Source organism: Schistocerca piceifrons, chromosome 8, assembly GCF_021461385.2.
Source record: "Schistocerca piceifrons isolate TAMUIC-IGC-003096 chromosome 8, iqSchPice1.1, whole genome shotgun sequence".
NCBI classification, from domain to species: domain Eukaryota; kingdom Metazoa; phylum Arthropoda; class Insecta; order Orthoptera; family Acrididae; genus Schistocerca; species Schistocerca piceifrons.
In genome coordinates, this window is record NC_060145.1 from 202,625,058 (window position 1) to 202,645,200 (window position 20,143).

The 20,143-nt window shown below is 39.6% G+C and overlaps 1 protein-coding gene across 1 annotated transcript in view; it reads left to right on the forward strand.

Moving 5' to 3' along the window:
• LOC124712184 (odorant receptor Or2-like) overlaps window positions 1–20,143 on the forward strand; it is a 46,719-nt gene that overhangs the window by 2,692 nt on the left and 23,884 nt on the right. The window contains exon 2 of the mRNA XM_047242480.1: window positions 10,489–10,588. Coding sequence (XP_047098436.1) covers window positions 10,489–10,588 — 100 coding nt within the window. The remainder of the gene's footprint in view (window positions 1–10,488; window positions 10,589–20,143) is intronic.

The window sequence follows — 20,143 nt, forward strand, 5'->3', positions numbered from 1 at the left end:
GTGTGACAGAAGGCTTTGTGTGCGTGTGTATGTGTGTGTGTGTGTGTGTGTGTGTGTGTGTGTGTATGTGTGTGTGTCTGTGTATGTGTTTGGGAAGGGATGGGGAAATGAGGAGCAGGAACGGGGTCTAGAGAGAGAGAGACGAAGGTATGGGAAGCGTAAACAGGTTTTACGGATCTAGATTGCAATAGTTTATATAAAGATGAAGAGCTTTGGACGGGTAGATTGGCGTGGAGCGCTGCGTCAAGCCAGTCTTTAAACAAAAATAACAACATACATGGCATTAGAATATATGATGCTTGGAACTGACATTAATGAAACATTGGAAAACACACTACAAAAGGAAAACTATCTACAAAATTTAGTATTGACCATAAAGTATGCGGATAACTACGAGGGTCTGTCCTATCGCACTAACATCTGAGATAAAGAGAGTATCGGATGGAATACTGAAGGACTACTTAGTTTTGGTGCGGCGCAACGGTATAGTGCAAGTCTCTTGATTGGACGCCACGTCAGTGACTTGTCTGGCCCTAAGTTATTCCATTTACCCAATCGTAAAAATGGGACCTACAGCTTAGTATGGTATCCAAAACACCTACCATTCTAGGGGACTCTTCACATCGTTGGCAAGTGGTTAATGGCAGACTGAAAATTTCCATCAGCTGATCTGGATTCGTCTCCAGGCATGCGCTTTCCATTAGACCACCAGGAACGACAAATTCGAGGTTTAGGTATAGGGAGAGTGTTTAACGAAAGAAATGCTGAAAAGAAAGATTATGTTATATACCCACGAAATTGTCAGTACCGGGGCGATTTGCAGTGCATGGTAACTGAAGAAAACTTCAAAAACCAAAACAGCTAAGAAAGAATATTTTTGAATGAGCGGTTTCAACAAACATCCGATGATGACAGAATAGCTATGTCGAAAGCGTTCATCCAATAAAATGTCTTTTAGAGATACTGGCTTGTGAAGTTGCCTTCATTTACCGGAAAAACGATATTGGACTAACAAGGATATTACACGAGTTTGTAAGAAAGTATTTAAAGCTACTTTGACGACAGGATCATTAGACACTAAAAATGAGAACAAAATAGAAGACGAGGCAGGAAATCGGCCGTGAACACTTCAAATGAATTTCCTGCCATTATTCTCATGTGTTAAACGCACGTCAGATTGCTGTCTACATCTAACGTAGGCAACGCTAACGCTCACAGACATGTTTAATTGCTACAAGAGAGAAGCAGAGAAACAGCAATGCTCCAGTATGTAAACTCGTACACTCACTAGATGACACCTAATATATCTTAAAATTCAGAGTACCAGATTTCAGTGGAGAACATCAGGCATTATTAAGTTTCATTATTAATTGCTCCTGGATGGTCCACAAGACGTTTAAGCTAATACTTCTTGAAATAACAAAAAAGCCTTCCCATAAAACAGCAATGCGGTAAACATGAGAAAATCACTATGTATTGCTATAACAAGTATTATGTCGCACACACCCTATAGACTAGAGGTTAGATGTAGATAAACAGAAGTGAGATTCAGCCACAAACTGTGTGTTATGAGGCACTGCTTAAGATACTCATCTTGAATTCTAGTAATACTGGACTCATTCCATCCAACTATTACGTAGGATCGAACGAGCACAATCAGAAAGCTGAAATACCTGCAAAAAGCGTAGGACTGGTTCCTGCACCATTTGTTCACGTTTTCGATCCCTATGAACGTATATTTATATCAGCCTTATAAGGGCAGAGGTACAACGATTTGCCATTATCACAAAACTATTGCTCTTGCAACTATAATTGAAATATTTAACAAGTACGACCGGTTTCGACAGTTATATCTTCTGCAGCCAGGCTGCCCATCTATTCATCTCTTGAGGCTCATGATCTGTCTATCGATGCAGTCTTCTGTAATTTTTCGCAGGCTAAAATGCAGCTACAAGAGGCAAGAATAAGAGCATGCTATCCCCACACAACATAACTACCGAAACTTTTTATAGCTGCTGAAATTATTTGATACCCGTAAAATTCATTCGTTTTAACTTACAGCCCAAATCGCCTTTCGGTCTGCCACCATCAATATGTGCAAGACTCCAACAGCAAACATGAAGCTCGACTATTATAAAGCTCATGGAGAAAACGAAACTTCCGTCAAAGAATAACGACAGGCTCTGAATACACCATACGAACACAACTCATTTTTGACGTTCGATATATCGGAAACGGTACATAGGACGACATAGTTTCCACCAGTAAATGATTATTACGTGTGGCCATCGTGGTCTAGGGGGCAGAGCACTAGTCTCCGGCCATGGGGTGTTACGAATCAAGATGTTTCCTCACCCAGACCCTACAGGACGTCCCACATCAACTGATCATCCTGTTAAAATGAGTGCCCGAGGGAAACTCTGGGTAAAGAGCTGACGTGGTAACCTCGCCACTTCTGCGCTCCTGGTGCCACAGCGCATAGAAAGGCCGACAGTAGCGACACTTGGCCCTTGCTCCACAGGCTGTGCGTTTACGTTACTTGATGGAGTACGCTGTCTAGTTTCGGCCAGGCACATTCACAAGAGGACTGCACATACTCGTCATCACCGATTTCGCCTACATTTATGCTATATGCAGGGGTTGAACAGAAATGAAAGTAACCGGAACTCCAGTATTTAGGAAAGAAAAGTAAAGTAAAAAATTGCAGCGGGTGAGGCGAAGCATCAAACTTCTATTTTTAGTTACCAAGCAGTGGTTGGCGCGGCATAAATAGTACAGAACGATAAACCTAGGGTAGTGGAGTGTTGGGCCCCTACAAAGAAACTTCTATTTTCAATTTTATCTTTAATTACACTGAAAATAAAGCAAAATTATGCTGTACAATTCATGCAATCAGCGTCTAAAAGATCTTTCTTTAGCTCAGTGGTCGGAATGCGCTTATCAGTAAATCTATCACCAAGAGTCCCAAGTAATTCCGCAGTTACTAGATAGGTATCTACGTTAGCCAGGCAGTCCCTAAGAATGACCAAGATCGGCTGTTGCCCGAATGTGGGACACTAGTAGCGTTTTGGCAGAGGCGTGCAGATATCTGGTAACCATCACTTAGTCTTTCTCCACTGTCTTCTGGTTGCCGTGCCAATCGTCCTACACTTCTCTGTAGTGCCTTGTCTATCTTACCTAGGTTGTCCGTGTCGACTGTTCCTGACACTACTTTCTTGAGCCGGCTGCCTGGCGAACCTGTTGTCTTGTCGTACTCCAGGGACTAACTCCACAGTGTTAGGTAGCTGTCTATGAGTCATGCAAAAGTTAACCGCAGGAACTTTCCCTAGCACCCTCCCTGCTTATCACTAAACCTGTTTACTTATCATGAATTGTAAGTCGTCAAATGTGCTTTCTAGCCGCAGGATTTCGTTCTCCAGTGCTCGAACATTGCAATCTAACTCTAGGGTCTGCTTCTGGTTTGACATATCACGTCCGATGGCATGAAAATAAGGTATCATCTATTAGAGCACGTACCTGGATGGTTTTTAGAATTTTACAACATAACAGCCGTATTATAATGGAGCTTTCTGTATTTCTTTGCCTTTCCGTCCAGAGCTGGAAGCCTGGTGTTACAACTGCATCTTGACCTGTTGTAGAACATTTCGCCGTAAAGGAAGAGGAAATCCTGTTGTTATTTTACTATTCATTCTCCAGGCCTCACTGCATGGTGGTGTATCAGGATAACAGCAGAACTCTCTTCCTTTTCTTAGCTAGTCTTTTCCATCTCACATTTTTTCCCACAAATTTCTCTCGCACCTTCCGAAGATGCTGCGGCCTGGACGCGGCACCTCTATAATTCCTTTAAAAGGACGAATGCGGCTGACATGAACTATTAGGCTGGTGCATAAGCTCGTAGCGCTTTTGTTTTTCATGTTGGTATTCCGATTGCCTTGTGCTTTTTTATCGACTGTCAGTTTTTATTTGCAGTTCACTGTACTGGTGCTGGTAACTTGTAAGGACTGTAGATTTGGGTGTTAAGCACTAAGCTCTACAAACGGTGTACAGTCCGAAGTGCACGAATTATTACTGGTGATATCCAACAACTCCATTGCCATCAAACAGACAATCCCATAGCCTGCTATCCGCGCTGGAATTACTATACTATCAGTCTGGGGCAACCAACACCTGCCTTTCGGAACAGCTACATACCGTTATTAGGTCATTTGACCTTATCTTGTTTCATCCACACAAATCTGTGACAGAACATCTGAATACTTACATGCAAAACAGAATTTTCCCAAATTGCACCTCTACACCGATTATCTTCTATAGCAAACCAGTTATTATTTGTATTTGTTATTAGCAAGGTTAATAAAGTGGCACACAAAGAAAATAACAACAAGGTCGAGGTCTGTCAATCAGTGTTAACCATTGTCATACATCCAGAGCACTGTTCCTATTACCCAACAGCATAACACGAATTATCAACTTAAATACAAGTAATACACCGATTTATGTGCCCGAACTACCCCTCCTATTTCTACCTGGAAGAAACCAAACTTACATTAATCACACATTAGTCTCAACACTACTTATATCTCTAGAGTAAATGTTAGCTGTGCAAAATGGTCCCATATCAACGGAGCGCTTTTGAGACCATGTACAAAGGTACCGTACTGAAAATCATCCGCAGCTAGTAAACTATAGGATCCTCAACCTCAACAGCCTACCGTATTTCAGCAGTGATAGGAATTACATACAACTATTTCAAGCGAAAATAGGCCACATCTCATGCCTGTGAACCTTAAATCTACTGTTTCAATTCAGTCAAAAGAACATGATAAATTTGACAAACGACAAAGTGAACCATAAACAAGAGCTGTTCATGGACCCAAGTGCTACTGATGTCAAACAGAAAACGTAAATAGTGTAAAGGACAAAGTGATACTGCGAGTAAAGGTGGAAATGTGAAATTTAAATAACTGCAAATAAACTAGTGTATATATTTCATCAAAATTCGATGACTGATTGTTTCCATAGAGGGGAGGACCTGTAAAGCGAGAAAAGTTATGATTTGACTTGCGAGTCCGAAACGGAGCGCATGGGAGGTAATCAGGCCACAATGGAGTCAGTGAAGTGCCGCTCAGTGGCCCAAGTGCTGAGTGAACCAACACCTCTTCCCCAACACAGCCTACTGAGTGGCGAAACCAGGCCAGCTACCAGGAAGTACTGCAACCAGACCAGTTCGCGCTTGTAACATCCTTTCAATGTCTCTGTTCCAGATAACTTGCGTGACACAAAAACGCCAGCACTATCTCAAAGTAGGTATAGTGGTTATCGCTGAAACAATCATTTTTGGGTTATATTGTTTCTTTTCAGCGGCAGGATAATACGACTGTCAAAACCGGTCAAAAAATGGCTCAAATGGCTCAGAGCACTATGGGACTTAAAATCTGAGGTCATCAGTCCCCTAGAACTTAGAACTACTTAAACTAAGGACATCACACACATCCAAAGCCGAGGCAGGATTCGAACCTGCGACCGTAGCAGTTGCACTGTTCCGGACTGAAGCGCCTAGAACGGCTCGGCCACCGCGGCCGGCAAAACCGGTCATAATAATAACTGTTTTGTGAAATAACCGATTTCGGTTTTTGTAATTTTTGCCAGTGCCAGTCTGCTTTTTATGTCGTCCTCGCTCCATCCGTCATGGATCATTTTGCTGCCTAACTAGCAAAATTCCTGAACTTCATCTACTTCGTGATTACCCATCCTGATGTTAAGTTTCTCGCGGTCCATATTTCTGCTATTTCTCATTACTTTCGTCTTTATTCTGTTGACTCTCAGTCCATATTCTGTACACGTTACACTGATCACTCTATTCAAAACAAATTTTGACTTCCTTACATTCAAGATACATAGACTCAAGATATTAAATTAAATTAAATTTTAAATTAAATACGCAAAAAAAATCGAAAAGTGATACAATTGCCCACAGTTCTACATAGGCCAAACTGGAAGGAGTTTCACTATAATAAACCGTGAGCATATGGATGCCTTCCGGCTAAATAATTTTGATAAATCCACCTTTGCAATGCACCTAAAAGACCATGGTCACTCAGCCACAGCCATTACAGAAAGCCTACAAATACTACACACTGTGAACAAAGGAAAGAAAATGAATCTGCTTGAAGAACTAGAAATTTATATCCACACCTCTAACTCACCAGACCTTGTTCTGAATGAACAAGTGGAACTTGCAAACAAATCCTATCTTCACATATTTCATGAAATATTCAAAAACAGAAAATAATTATCCTCTGATATAATAACAAAGTAACATTCTATGAAATTTAATGTAGCAGTCATACAACAGTCCAAGGGTCATTGTCATAATTTGTAATAGTCATATTGTAAACACAAGCTGTAACTGGGATTCTATAATGTGTAATAGCCATTTTAAAAAAATCATATACGTAACATTATTGTACCTCCTAGATCTAAGTTCTCTGACAACAGTGTGGCTCAAAACAGTTCTAGCTGTCATTTTTTTATTTTTTTTATTTGTAATAGCTTTGAGTGATTTCATGTATATAACAACATTGTACTTCCTAGACCTAAGTTTTCCGTCAAAAATGTGGTCCAAAAATATTCATAATGTGTGTCAAGAAATGTCGCAGTGTATAATAGCTTTTTAAATTTCTATATATGCAACACCTTTGCACTACCTGTGGCTAAGTTCTTTGACCTGAACCTACGAGTTTGTGTGTGAACAACATCTTTACATCTGCTACATCGTAGTTCTTTGACCACAGCCCACATGTTTGTATGTAAACATAGTGTAGTGCACATCGTAATAGTGTAATATGGAGCTATACCTGATATATGGACGTAAAAATGACCATAAGTGTGTAACTAAATGGCGAAACTATCATCACAGCATATCTGTAATAATGGTGCTTCATCTTTTTGTAAGTACAGATATATTTCGTCAAATGCTGCCTTACCACTTACAATTGTCCCACTTGTATTTGTATAGTCACCAGCAAATATTTTTTTTATATTTATACAGTGATCTCCAACAGTACAAACATGTAAACGAATGTATAAACACCTGAAGATGGGCACAAGCCCGAAACCGTTCGTGTGACGAATAAACAACCTTTTATTGTGACTGGTAGCGGATATTTTTCTACAACCCCATAAAGGAACAGTCACGGAGTTCGACAGCATCCACTATGGATAAAATTCATTCAATTACGAGAAATTTTATATCTGCTGCTTATTATATTTCTGCTTTGTACCCAGTTAGTCGTAAAAAAGAAAAACACCTTTTATAACAGAGACCAAACAAATACCGAAAAAGACCAGTAATTCAGAACTAAAATACCAGTCTCGACTTTAGCCGGTCGCTTTTCGCCATATCAGCACAAAGGCAGCAGGGAGCAGCGCCATTTACGTCCACCACCGTTAGCCTGTTGGCACTGTGACAGGTTGTCATTTTCGTGACGACGATCGTGCGATGCTTAGCGGAGTGCCAACGACCTACACCTAGACGCGTCCACCACTGTTGGGATTCGAACCACAGCCTGCCGCCTAAGCATCTGTGTGCCACGGAAGTACTGCACTTTGCGCGGACGTGGAAGTCCGACGAGGAGTTCTAGACACACATGCCCTTTCTGGGGTACCAACAAGTCCTCTAAGGTCAGCGCATGGGTGCATGATGTTGTCAGAAGTTCTCGCAGACATTGCCTCTGGCCACACCTGCCCCGACCGTGCAATACAAGTATCAGGCGAAGCAGCATCAGCAGCACCAGGGCGTACAGTCCGCAGCGAGAGGCCAACGCCGTGTCATTCTCCTCTCCCGCCATGTTTACCTACAGTTCCAATTCAATGAGGTGGAAACAAACTGCAATAAAGAAGTTGTAATAACGTTGAGTGGACCTTTCATGGTTTCACTCCTCATCCTTCTTCAGCAGAGAACGTCAGTCCCCTAGCAGCCACCCTGGAAGCGTCATCGCAACGAAGGTCCGGGAACGAATTACCCTAGGCACCGTCCTATTAACGTGGCTATCAAATTCGTCTGTCCCAACCCAGTTCAACCCCCTATGAGAAGCTAATGGGCAGCAGCACTGTACCAATAAACTACCGGCCCATAATTTATATGAACTTATAACGGACCTACACTTCTGGTTATTTAGGAGTTTCAAACCACACATGCACCGAATATTTCCAGTTGTTTGGGTAGAATAATAATGAATACCCGAGTAAGTGCAGATACAGTTCTGACTGAATTGTTACTGCGCGACTATTTTTGCCCGATTACGATCGAAAGAAATATTGACAATAAAGGTAAAAGTGTGAAATACTTAGTGAGATTTGGAATAAATAAACTCAATGTAATATAATTTTAGATTCCATATTATTAAAGAACCGTCGCCAGCTCACTATGCGAGTAATAACTACTGTGTGATTATTAGTTGCTAACAGACTGTAATTGCGAACTATTCACTGAACCGGAATCAGTCGAGAACGGAACCAAAAGCACTGTCTCGATCTCAGATACAGAAACCCAGTTAATACCATGACCTAAGCAGAAAAACAACAAAATAATTTGTATTGAACATACGTACGCAAAAGTTAATTGTTCGCAAAACAGTTCCCTTAATGAATAGCTTTGCGTTACGCACTGGAATGCAACGCTAACTAATACTGATTTTAGAAATATGGGTGTTCATAAATACTTGTTTGCTATTACAGTAAGTTATTTCTGGAACTTCGTAATTTTTCGCTTAGTAATTTCCAACTGTGTGCAGAGTTTGCAATGTGCTCAAAACATGAAATATATTATTCCGAAATAATATTTTTTCAAGATTCATTTAAATCACGGTTTTATATTTTTACAATTATTCATTATTCTTTAACTATAGTTGCTCTACCAAGCAACAAAGTTCACTGCTGTTAAATGGCAGTTTTAGATAGTTCTCAGTTTTCTAATTGTACTTCATTATCTCAGTTACGAACATTAACTAAGCTCATCATTTCCAATATTTTACTATTTTTTCTCTGATACTATTCCCGCAGCCGGTAATGGTGATAGATTAGGACCCTATTAGGTACATGAGGTAAAGTTAATTTACACTACAATAGTTGCTGCACTACACTGTGTTATTCAATTAAGAAGAACTATTGCGTTGGCTATCCTTGTACAGCCTAAAGATGAAACTATGCGGATCTTCCTTTGATGAGTTGCTGCTGATGCGATGCAAGGCATAAACAGTCGACTATGTATGACAACAGGCTCTTCTTTATCGTCGCTCCACATAACACGTTTGGGCTCACAGGACTCTTCTTGAAATTAATTCCTCTTGTTGGCAATGTACTGTGTCTATTTAGAACCACGTAATATGGCTGACCATAAAAAAAAATTGCAGTTTACTCCTTAAATTCCCGCCCACTTGACCACTTGTCGCTAGCAACTCTCTCAGCTGACGCCTTCTGCCCGACAATGCGCATATTTTAAACGTGTTCTTTGGATCTATACAATAGCAAACTTTACTGACTAGGTGAATGTTTTTGCTACATTGTAATTCAAATTCTCTTTTTTGGTTAGTTTATTGGAAATAATTCATTAACTATTAATTATATGATGACATTAATAAAATGGTAAAAGGTACATATCACAGATATTACACCTTACATTATTGTTGCAGAATTAACTATGTGAAAAAATTATTAGACATTGTGTTGTCGTACTTCACAGTGTATTACAGGAACTGTATCACTTGTGCAGAGACATCTGGTCACACGTGGCTTTAAAAACGCACCAATGACTTTTCGAGGACATGTGAAGCAGGATCACTGTTGTTCTGTGTTCCAAAGTTGGTTCAACGCCCTAATAAGCGGGTGGTCATAGTGGTCTTGTTCGTCATTGTAAATGACCTGCTGGATAACATAAGAAACTTCGTACGACTGTTCATGGGTGGAATGTGGTACTATGGTACACTGAAAGCACAATAGTGGAAAGAGAAAATAATGTGTAAAGCCCTGCATGAAGGAGAGAAAGAGTTGTCCCCCCCTCCTCCCGACGCTTCAGTATGTAAGGTAGCGAAGAAGACGTTACAGTTCGACAGACTTTCAACTGTAAGTTATTTGTAGTTAATCAGAATGTCGTAAATACGTTTTCTAACACATAATATGCCACAAACATTTAATTTGGAATAATAATGAATTAAAAGAGATATTGTGACAACAACTTAAAATATGTCATATGGTCTATTGCAAACTAATGAAAGTATTTTTCTGCAATGTACGCTTTCGTTAATTTTAACAGAAAAACATTAATGGTTGTTGTGTTTTCATATATTCTTAGTTTCTTAAAATAACATGACATTGTAGACAGTTGCCTTTCAAAATCCTCCAACCTAGAATCAGTTTTTGTTTTAAAATTAAGTACAGTTGGCCTCAGATGTGTCTAGTGCAACTAAACGTACTTTCTCTCTGTTCCAGGTTCATTAAGCACCTGCAGGACACTATGAGTTCCGTCGTAATGACACAGTTTTGCTGCTGCGTTCTCGTCGCGTGTGTGGCATTATTTCAAGCGACATACGTAAGATATTTTAAAACTTTTGAAATGTAACAAAGGCCTTGTCAAATTGTTATCTGACGTAAGAATTTCGTGTAAGAACGGAAAGTACTTTGACACAGATAACACTCTGTGCTCGAAAGCCCATGGCAGTGCGTATAGACTTATAAAACGTGAAACCATCCATTCACTACCTTTTTGTGCGGTGAACTTGAATGCATTGCAGATATTGTATGTGGAAGACAGAGTAAAAACTGAATTCTTCGGCAAATATAAATGATATGTTATGGATGAGGTCACAACGGACAGTGAAGTGTGATTTCCATCATTGGCTTGGCGGTCGTGAAAAAAATTCCATTACTGAGCTTACACGATATCATCGCCATTTCCAATAACAGTCAATTCACGGGCATCAAGAGTTATTCCGAAATGATGCAGGGAAGTTGCTTGAAAGCAAGGGATAACGCTTAATTATTCAGTCAGGATAAAGAATATGACTTATAGTGGGTGAAACAGTAAGCGAGTTAATACTCGAAGAAATCAAAGTAACCTGTTACTTACTTTTGTATTGCTCTGACTAGCCAACCTTCACATCTAGATCGAAATATACTAGTACAAGACTGTTCTGCGATTCACTCTGGTCGGTCGGTTGCCTTCGGGGGAAATAGTCGATGATGGAAATTTCGTTAAACGACCTTGCCCCAACGAGAAACGTCTTTGTTGTATTATGGCCACCCGAATTATCATATCCGTGACACACTCTCCCGTATTTAGAGGTAATGCAAAACGAACTGTCCTTCTTTGAACTATTCGATGTGTTTCATCAACCCCATCTAGTATTGGCCTCATACCATTCAGCACTATTCAGGAATAGGACGGATAAGCGTAGTGTAGGCAGTCTCTTTATCGCATTTGTTGCATCTTCAGAGTCTGCTGTTAAAAAACGCAGTCTTCGGTTCTCCTCTCTCCCAACATTTTCTGTGTGATGATTCCAATTTAATTGGTTTGAGATTTGAATCCATAGATATTTAGCTGAATAAACTATTAAATACGCACTGAAGCGCCAAAGAAACTGGTATAGGCAAGCGTATTCAAATACAGAGGTATATAAAAAGGCAGAATACGGCGCTGCGGCCAGCAACGCCCACATAAGACAACAAGTATCTGGTGCAGTTGTTAGGTCGGTTACTGTTGCTACAGTGGCAGGTTATCAAGATTTAAGTGAGCTTGAACGTGGTGTCATAGTCGGCGCATGAGCGATGCGACACAGCATCTCCGACGTAGCGATGAGGTGGGGATTTTCCCGTAGGACAATTTCACGAGTGTACCGTGAATATCAGGAATCCGGCAAAATCTCAACTCTCTGACATCGCTATGGCCGGAAAAAGATCCTGCAAGAGCGGGACCAACGACGACTGAAGAGAATCGTTCAAGTAGACAGAAGTGCAACCCTCCCTCAAATTGCTGCAGATATCAATGCTGGGCTATCAACAAGTTTCAGCGTGCGAACCATTCAACGAAACATCATCGATAGAGACTTTAGGAGTCGAATTCACATTCATCCTTGATGACTGCACGACACAAATCTTGAAGCCTCACCTGGGCCCGTCAACACCGACATTGGACTGTTGATGACTTGAAACGTGTTGCCTCGTTTCAAATTATGTAGAGCGGGAGGACGTGTACGGGTATGGAGACAAGCACTTGACTTCATGGACCCTGCACATCAGCAGGCGGAGCCTCTGTAAGGGTGTGAGGCGTGTGCAGTTAGAATGATATTGGACCCTTGATACGCCTAGATACGACTCTGACAGGTGACACATACATGAGCATTCATGTCCATTGTGCATTCCGACGGGCTTGGGCCACTCCAGTAAAACAATGCGACACCCCACAATCCAGGATTGCTACAGAGTGGCTCCAGGAACACTCTTCTGAGTTTAAACACTTCCGCTGGCCACCAAACTCCCCAGCAACGAACGTTATTGAACATATCTAGGATACATTGCAACGTGCTTTTCAGAAGAGATCTCCAGCCCCTCGTACTCTTATGGATTTATGGACAGCCCTGTAGAATTCATGGTGTCATGATGTCAAATTAAACACATTCCAGCAGTGTAGTTTTACTGGCTGCCAGTTTCGGCGAGTTACCAAGCCATCTCCAGGTCCTTGACCGACGTGTAGGAAGATTCTACTTCGGTTGTGATCAAAACATGGGTCAGCAATACTGGTATTGGTACTTTTCTGCTTGCTACAGTGATACCTCCAACCATCATGTGCCGACAGTCGACGTAGTAAATGGCCGAAACAAGTAGCCAAATGAAGTAAGTCTGGAAACTAGACGTCCAGATGGCATTTAATTTGACATCCTGTATTTAACAGCTGTTCCGCAACCATCTCTGAAAAGATGGACATACAGAGTCATGGTGTCCGTTACCTTCAGCGCTAATTCAGACATTTTATATTACTGTTAAGTTACCAAATATTTTTAGTTGCAGCGTTTTGCATCGCTTTTTGTGCCAAAGACAACCTTAATGTAGAGTAATAAGCGTCACTTGTCCTTGTGGTGTTGTAATTATTCTTTTGTGCTGCAGTTAATCATTTACAACAAACTTCGAGTCCACGCCAAGTCGCGATGCGGCACGCTGAGTGCTCGCTGGGGCCCCACACGCTATTAGGTAGCTGTATCAGTTTCTTTGCCTCTTCAGTGTACGTCACTTCTTATGTAACCGAAATTAAAGGAACTCTTACGTTCACTACTGATATAAATTTCGAAACTTTTTGAGGAGATTGTGTATTCCAGAACTGTATCTCACCTGCGCTGCAATAATATCCTCAGCAAATCACAGTTTGCATTTCATAAGAGTTGCTCTAATGAATGTCCATTTACGTGTTCCCCACCAAAAGTAATAAAATAGGTATGGTTGGTATTTTTATGCGACCTGTCTAAGGCATTTGACTGTGTGAATCACAGTTGCCTCCTGGGTACATTGAAGTTTTAAGAAGATGATGGTAAAGCCAACCAATGGGTAATGTCATACATAACTAAGGGAGTGCAGAACGTTATGCCTAGTAAACCGTATATGAGGTTCCCCAATGATCAATCGTAAGACCACTACCGTTCCTTGTATACAGGGGCTCGGAAATTCCCGTTAAGAACTACTAGGACCTACACAACGGAGTGAGTACAGAGCATCTACATTAGGAACACATGTCCAGAAACTTACCGTTTTCGTCTACTACAGTTTCAGTTCAGATGTTTAGCGCATCCATGTCTGCAGAGGGAAAGAGTAAAGTCTCAGGGTTGATTGCCCTGGTATACAATCGGGAAGAGGGGATTTACTTCTATGGACTACTTCCTGTGGGGTCGTATGCAAAGTTTAATATAGAGGCATATGTGGGGACAGAGGAAGATCTGCTGGCATTAGTTCTGGCAACTATATGATAAACTGAAGGGACATAAGTGGGACTGAGAGTGTTCACCCGAACATGCTTCGTAGGAAAAATGTCCGTAACTTAGTTGGTGGTCTCCATATCGAGCCGCTGTTGTAACACATCAGTACTGTTCTGTACATACAGTATGGTGGCTACATTTTTGTTTTGGAACAATGTAAACAAGTAATATTTAAGTACTAATACAAAAAATGTGTTTAAGTGGTAATTGAATGTTTGGTTACGTTTCATTTCGAGTTATAACCTAATAATTGTTCTGTGTAACGCCTAATTCAGTTCCTCAAGAAGATGTGGATGAGTTAAATATCTAAACGGAAATCGTCATACAACAGAAATGATACGTTTATGGACATGGGTTCCTTTTCAGAATATTATGTACTCAACTGCCTTTACGTCCTAGAAGTTCGTAACAGGAATTTCCGAATACCCTTCATGTTAACCAATTTGTGTCTTATTTCCTTTTGCAGATGGCACTAATAATGAACCTAAGCATAAATACAAAAACAGAAGAAATGGTAAACAATATTCTTAAAATTGTCTTTGACTGGTTTTCTTCTAATAGTCTCACCCTGAATCTTAAGAAGGCACAACACACTTACTTCTACATATCTTGGCGTAGTACACCTGTCTTAAGTGAACACATGGTCAGGAAATAATAAATATCGTGGAAAATTCCAAATTCTTACATGTACATTTTTATGAGAAGTTAAACATCTCCTAAAACAGTGTAGCTCAGCCAAATTTGCACTTAGACTCGTTCCAATCAGCAGTTTGACATATTTTGCATCTTGTCATCGAATAAAGTCATATCTCAAAGAAAGAAAGTTTTCATTATTGAAAAATGTGCTGTAAGAATAACAAGTGGTGTTCACCCATGACTATTTTTTAGTGTATGACCTTAAGGAATTAGGTATACTCACTACTGATTCATGGTATATTTAATCATTTATGAAGTTTGTTGTAAATGATTAACTGCAGTGCAAAAGAAGAATTACAACACCACAAGGACAAGTGACACTGATGACTCCACATTAAGGTTGTCTTTGGCACAAAAGGCGATGCAAAATGCTGCAACTAAAATGTTTCGTAACTTATCCAGTGATACAAAATGTATGAAAGAAAGCAAAGTAAAATTTAAAAACAAAATGAAAAAGATTCTACATGACAACTCTTTCTGTTCTATAGAAGGATTTATATTGTCGTAATGTCTAAAAGGTGGTGGGTAGGAATTACTAACTCATATCTGCATATTTATAGGGTAATTTCCATAAAATTGCCATACTTAAAATTTCATTTACGATGTTGATTTCACATCATTACTATTTATGTTGCAAAAGGTCCATTGAACATGAAGATCACTACAATTAACTAAGCTCATCTGTGCGAACTCTCATTTTTTATTATTTTGTGTCAGTTTCCATTTCAATGTACCATGCAGACATCTCGTTATATTCATTCTTCATCTTTTGATGACTTTATTGGACGATAAACAGTAACATCGTCTGCAAATAGTCTAACAGGACTGCTCAGACTGCATTTAAATTGGTTATATAGCTTTGGAGTAGCAGACAGTTTATAGCAGTCCTTGGGGGACCCTAAGGTATCATTTATATTTCACTCACTGGCTTCCTCCCAGTTACTACGATGTGTGGTCTTACCGACAGAATATCACGAATCCAGTGGCACAACTTCAACGACATTCTATAGGCTTGCAATTTGACTAGAATTCACTTGTGAGCACTGTTGTCAAAGGCTTCTGAAAATCCAGAAATACGGAATCTGCAGAGACATTTTCTGGATCTGTCCCGTTACTTGTCAATAGGCCATTTCTATGAGGAATATATATGTAATTGTGGAAATGTGGCTCTGTGAAATTTTACATGATAATATAGACAGTTCTGAGAATTGTATATACATTTACAAAATTAGTAACAGAAAAATATATCTTACAATTAGTGTATAATTTTTATGTGGGTGTCTAATATTTACATTTCAGCTGATAGTTTGCTTCAGTTACTCATCCGCAATTATTTGGGTATTTTCAGTGTTATGTTGCGTATATTTACCAAAATGTTAAGCCTAAAATCAGATTATTCCCTTTTTCATATTGATAATGTTAAATAGTTCTACTAATGTCATTATATTATGTTCAACAGTCTTCAGAGGTTGCTTGTTTTATTTTTGAATTATCATTTGTTTGATTTAAATACTAGCTTTCGAAATACTGTGGGGTTATGTTGGTTTTCAGTGACCTTTGTGAACTGGTGAGTCAGAGGGGAGTAGCTGTGTATGTAAACTGAGTGCTCTCACTTTATGTTGATTCCAGTTTCTAATGCCCCTAAAGGGTGTGTAATATTCACTTGTTCCATCACCAAATGGCGCTGGGCGTCGATGTGTGTGTATGTGTGTGTGCATGTGCGTGTGTGTGTGTTATGCGGATTGATCTTTTGATAGTTCCTTCAGAGCTGAGAACAGGGTTCCACAGAAAGTGCGGTATATTCATTCATAATTTGCTTTACTTCTGCTGTGGCGTTTTGTATATGTTAATTATCTTCTATTACGAATCTCTGTGGGCAGCTGCGGCTGAATTTAAGAATTTTTAGGCCAGTGTTCGTGTCCTTTAGCCTGTCATTCATGCCCATAAGGTGATAGGCAAATGCAGAATGACTGCTGTTCCTCTTAAGGGCTCTTCGTGTTCTATGTATCTGGTGCTGTAATTTCTACCTGTCTGTCCAACATAAACTGAACTGCAGTCTTGACATGTGAGCTGATGGCTTCCAGATGCGTTTTATTTGCGTTTGTACTGGTTGCCCTGAGTTTTATGTATAGGGCTGTCTGTTCTGCAGGGTATTTTCAGTCCTTGTTTTTTGATATGTTTCTAAACCTGTGAGTAGCTTTGTTGTTGTAGGTGAGTGTGCGCCATTTGTTTTTTGTTTGGATGAGCTGTGTTTGTTTGTGTTCTGTGTGTTTATGTTGAGTGTGGTGTTTCTAAATTTGTGTTGATCTGTTTGTTGCTGGGAGTAGGCGCACAGAAGCTGTCACCTTCTGTAACAATATCACTACAATTCTGCCTATATGTTCAAATGTCGTTTGAAATCAAATGCGATTTGTCACCAGCTGTTGCCAAGATCCAACACGTGCTTCCGATATGCAATAATTACGTGAACTGTTTCTATATCTTTCGAGTTTGCGACATGCTCCTTTCTTGGATATCTTTCAACTAACGACATGTTCTCATACCCAGCTTCCCGTTATGCAGCTGAGTCTTTATTTTCCACAGACACAGTTAACTTCAAGAAATAATCGATTCATCCCGATGTTAATCTTCAGATGATATTGTTATCATATGAACTATTGACTGTCACTTTCAAAGCTATCACTAAATTTTATTGCGCTACCAGTTAATTTGGGCTATGCCGGCGGATAAATTTGACAGATGTTGACGATTTGTTGGACAGCAACTTCCAGCCATGAACATCATCTTCCTCATTGTAATTATCCTGTTCTTCTACATCGTCATCACCTTCCCCATTGTAATCATCCTGCTCCTTTTCTTCTTCTTCTCTTCTTCTTCAATATCTCAACTTTCTGCTTTCATTAGTACATTGTTTTCTTTGGCTTTATTTTTTGTCTTGACCTATCCTCTTACGGAGTACCTATTCCAATATCTGCAGTGGTTGAAGAAGGTGTCTAAGGATTTTTTGTAGCACAAACTCAGCTTCAGTTTCACTTTATGTACAGCACTGATAGTTTAGTATGGATATTTTGTCGAGAATTAAACATTTATTATCAGTCCTCATTCTGATTTGTAGTGTGCTAATATGTACAATCTAATTCTAATCGACACACCTACAGCAATAATTTGGTTCACTTTTCTTAAAGATTCCACAGTTCAAGTAGCTTTTTACGTCTTCATTATATATTTTCGAACCATATACATGAAAAATATAAGAATATGGATACTATTGTGGCACTAACGGTTGTTTTTCAGGGTAGGGTGACTGTGGTCAGCTTAAAAGATGACTGCCATTACGCTTCAGAAAACTACTGGGTGAGACAATGATGGTTAGTTTAGAGGGTCGGCCAACGCTGGTCAGTTGATAGGCTGACTACTCTTACCCCCTTGATACTGTTGTGTGGGTCAATCATGATCAGTATTTAGGGTGGGTGAATTACGGTCATTCGACAAGATGACTTCCATTACACTCTACATACTAGTGGGTGGTGCAGTGATAGTCAGTTTACAGAAAGCTGCGATGATGATTTATGGTGACACAAATATGCATCGTCTTACTGGTCGTTGTACATACATGATACACTCTTTGAAGTAGAAAATTTTTTTCCCATGCAGTGTGAAATTAAAAAAGAAATTACTGTCATAGCAAATTAATAAAGAAAGAATGAACATTGTGAATCGTCCAGTGAGCATCTTAAAGTGGCATACTGAAATACAGCACCTGCATTGGAGTATTGAACTGTTTTGTATTTAAAGACAATCTGAAAAACTGAATCCGAGGTATGAAATGTTTATGTAATTGCATGGTAACCCATCTGCATAACAACGGCTGTCTGTATCAATTTTGGAATCAATCAATGGAATGTGTACACATTTAGATCAATTTTCAACTGCAGACATCGTTTATTTATGGTAGTCCAAATTATTTCCTCGGGATTAACACATCTCCAAGTCATATCACTTACTTGAAACTTGTCACGAAATGTACCTGTACTAGTAGTACCTACGACGTGGAGAATGATTGTCTGCAAATAATATTTTATTTTGCCTATGAATGAAGCTTAAATAAGACTATTTCTGGAAGTAAAAAACATGTGTCTCAAATTCCAGCACGCTTTCACTTTGATACACTAGGAAGCCATATCGAATTGTCGCCACAGCAAAATTTATTGACACAGAGACCCGAAAATACCATGAAGACCTGTGCAACACCAAAAAAATGATGAGTCACTCTGTTTTCCTATCCTATAAAATAAAAAATATCGACATCTGAACTGTGTAACTTTACACAAACGAGCGAAATGCCGATGTGTTTCCATAACAAGAAATAGAATGCTGCTTCTTACAATATATATCTGTATAGCAGGATTGAATCTATTTTATCTCGAGAAAACTTTTTTACATCCAGGACATCAACATAACTCGCACTGTAGATGCAAGACTGCACAAGACACGAGCCAGCGGCGGCTTCCAACAGGCAGCTAACAGACAAACACAGCCCAGGATGCGCGTGGTGACTCACTGCTAGGTATACACAAAGCTTACCGGTGACGTGCTGCTACAGGTGAAGAGGCATGCAATAACGCTGACTGTCATGTTCAAACGTATCCCAAACGATCTGAATTTTGTGTAAATTAGCGTCATGTTCTAAAGTATCTGAGTGATCTGAATTTTCCGGAAACAGATCCAGTATTCAATAGTAACCAAATGATTTGTTTGATGTTTTAACAACGCTTGATTGGTATATTTGGTAATCATAATACAGATGTAGTTAATGATATAACTCATGCTTAAATAAATAACACTTGACATATCTATAAACCATTTCATTTTGTTATCTATCTGACGCTTACTCGACAATGCATGTGACTCTCGGCTTGCTGTAATATGATACACATGTGGATTCCTCGGGAAGAGTATGCATCGGTCAGTCTGAAACAGCTGGAAGAGTATTTTTGTTTGTTGGATCGAGATACAACTTGTCCTGGCTTGTCTGAGAAAATTACACGAACATTTCTGTCGATTCAGTGATACATGGCATGCTTTAGGACTGCGGAATTATTGGTCGCTGATTAGGCGGAATTATAAAGCTAGCTGTGCACTACTAGAAGTAAGTCATATCATGATAGAGTACTCTGCACATATATAATTGGGAGATTTTGCGCAATGTAGTACTATGACACCTCCATTTTGCAATCTGATGATGAAGAAAAGGGCTTCAGTAGCTCAAGTTATAAAAAATGCGTAAGCTATCCATAAAGTTTGTTGAAGTCAGTCATAGTAGTCTAGAATGGGAAAGTTTGGATGAAGATCTTAAAAGATGAATGTGTATTGTCTTTATAGCCAGTCATGATGGGTTTGAATAACATACCGTACAGTGCTTTTGACAT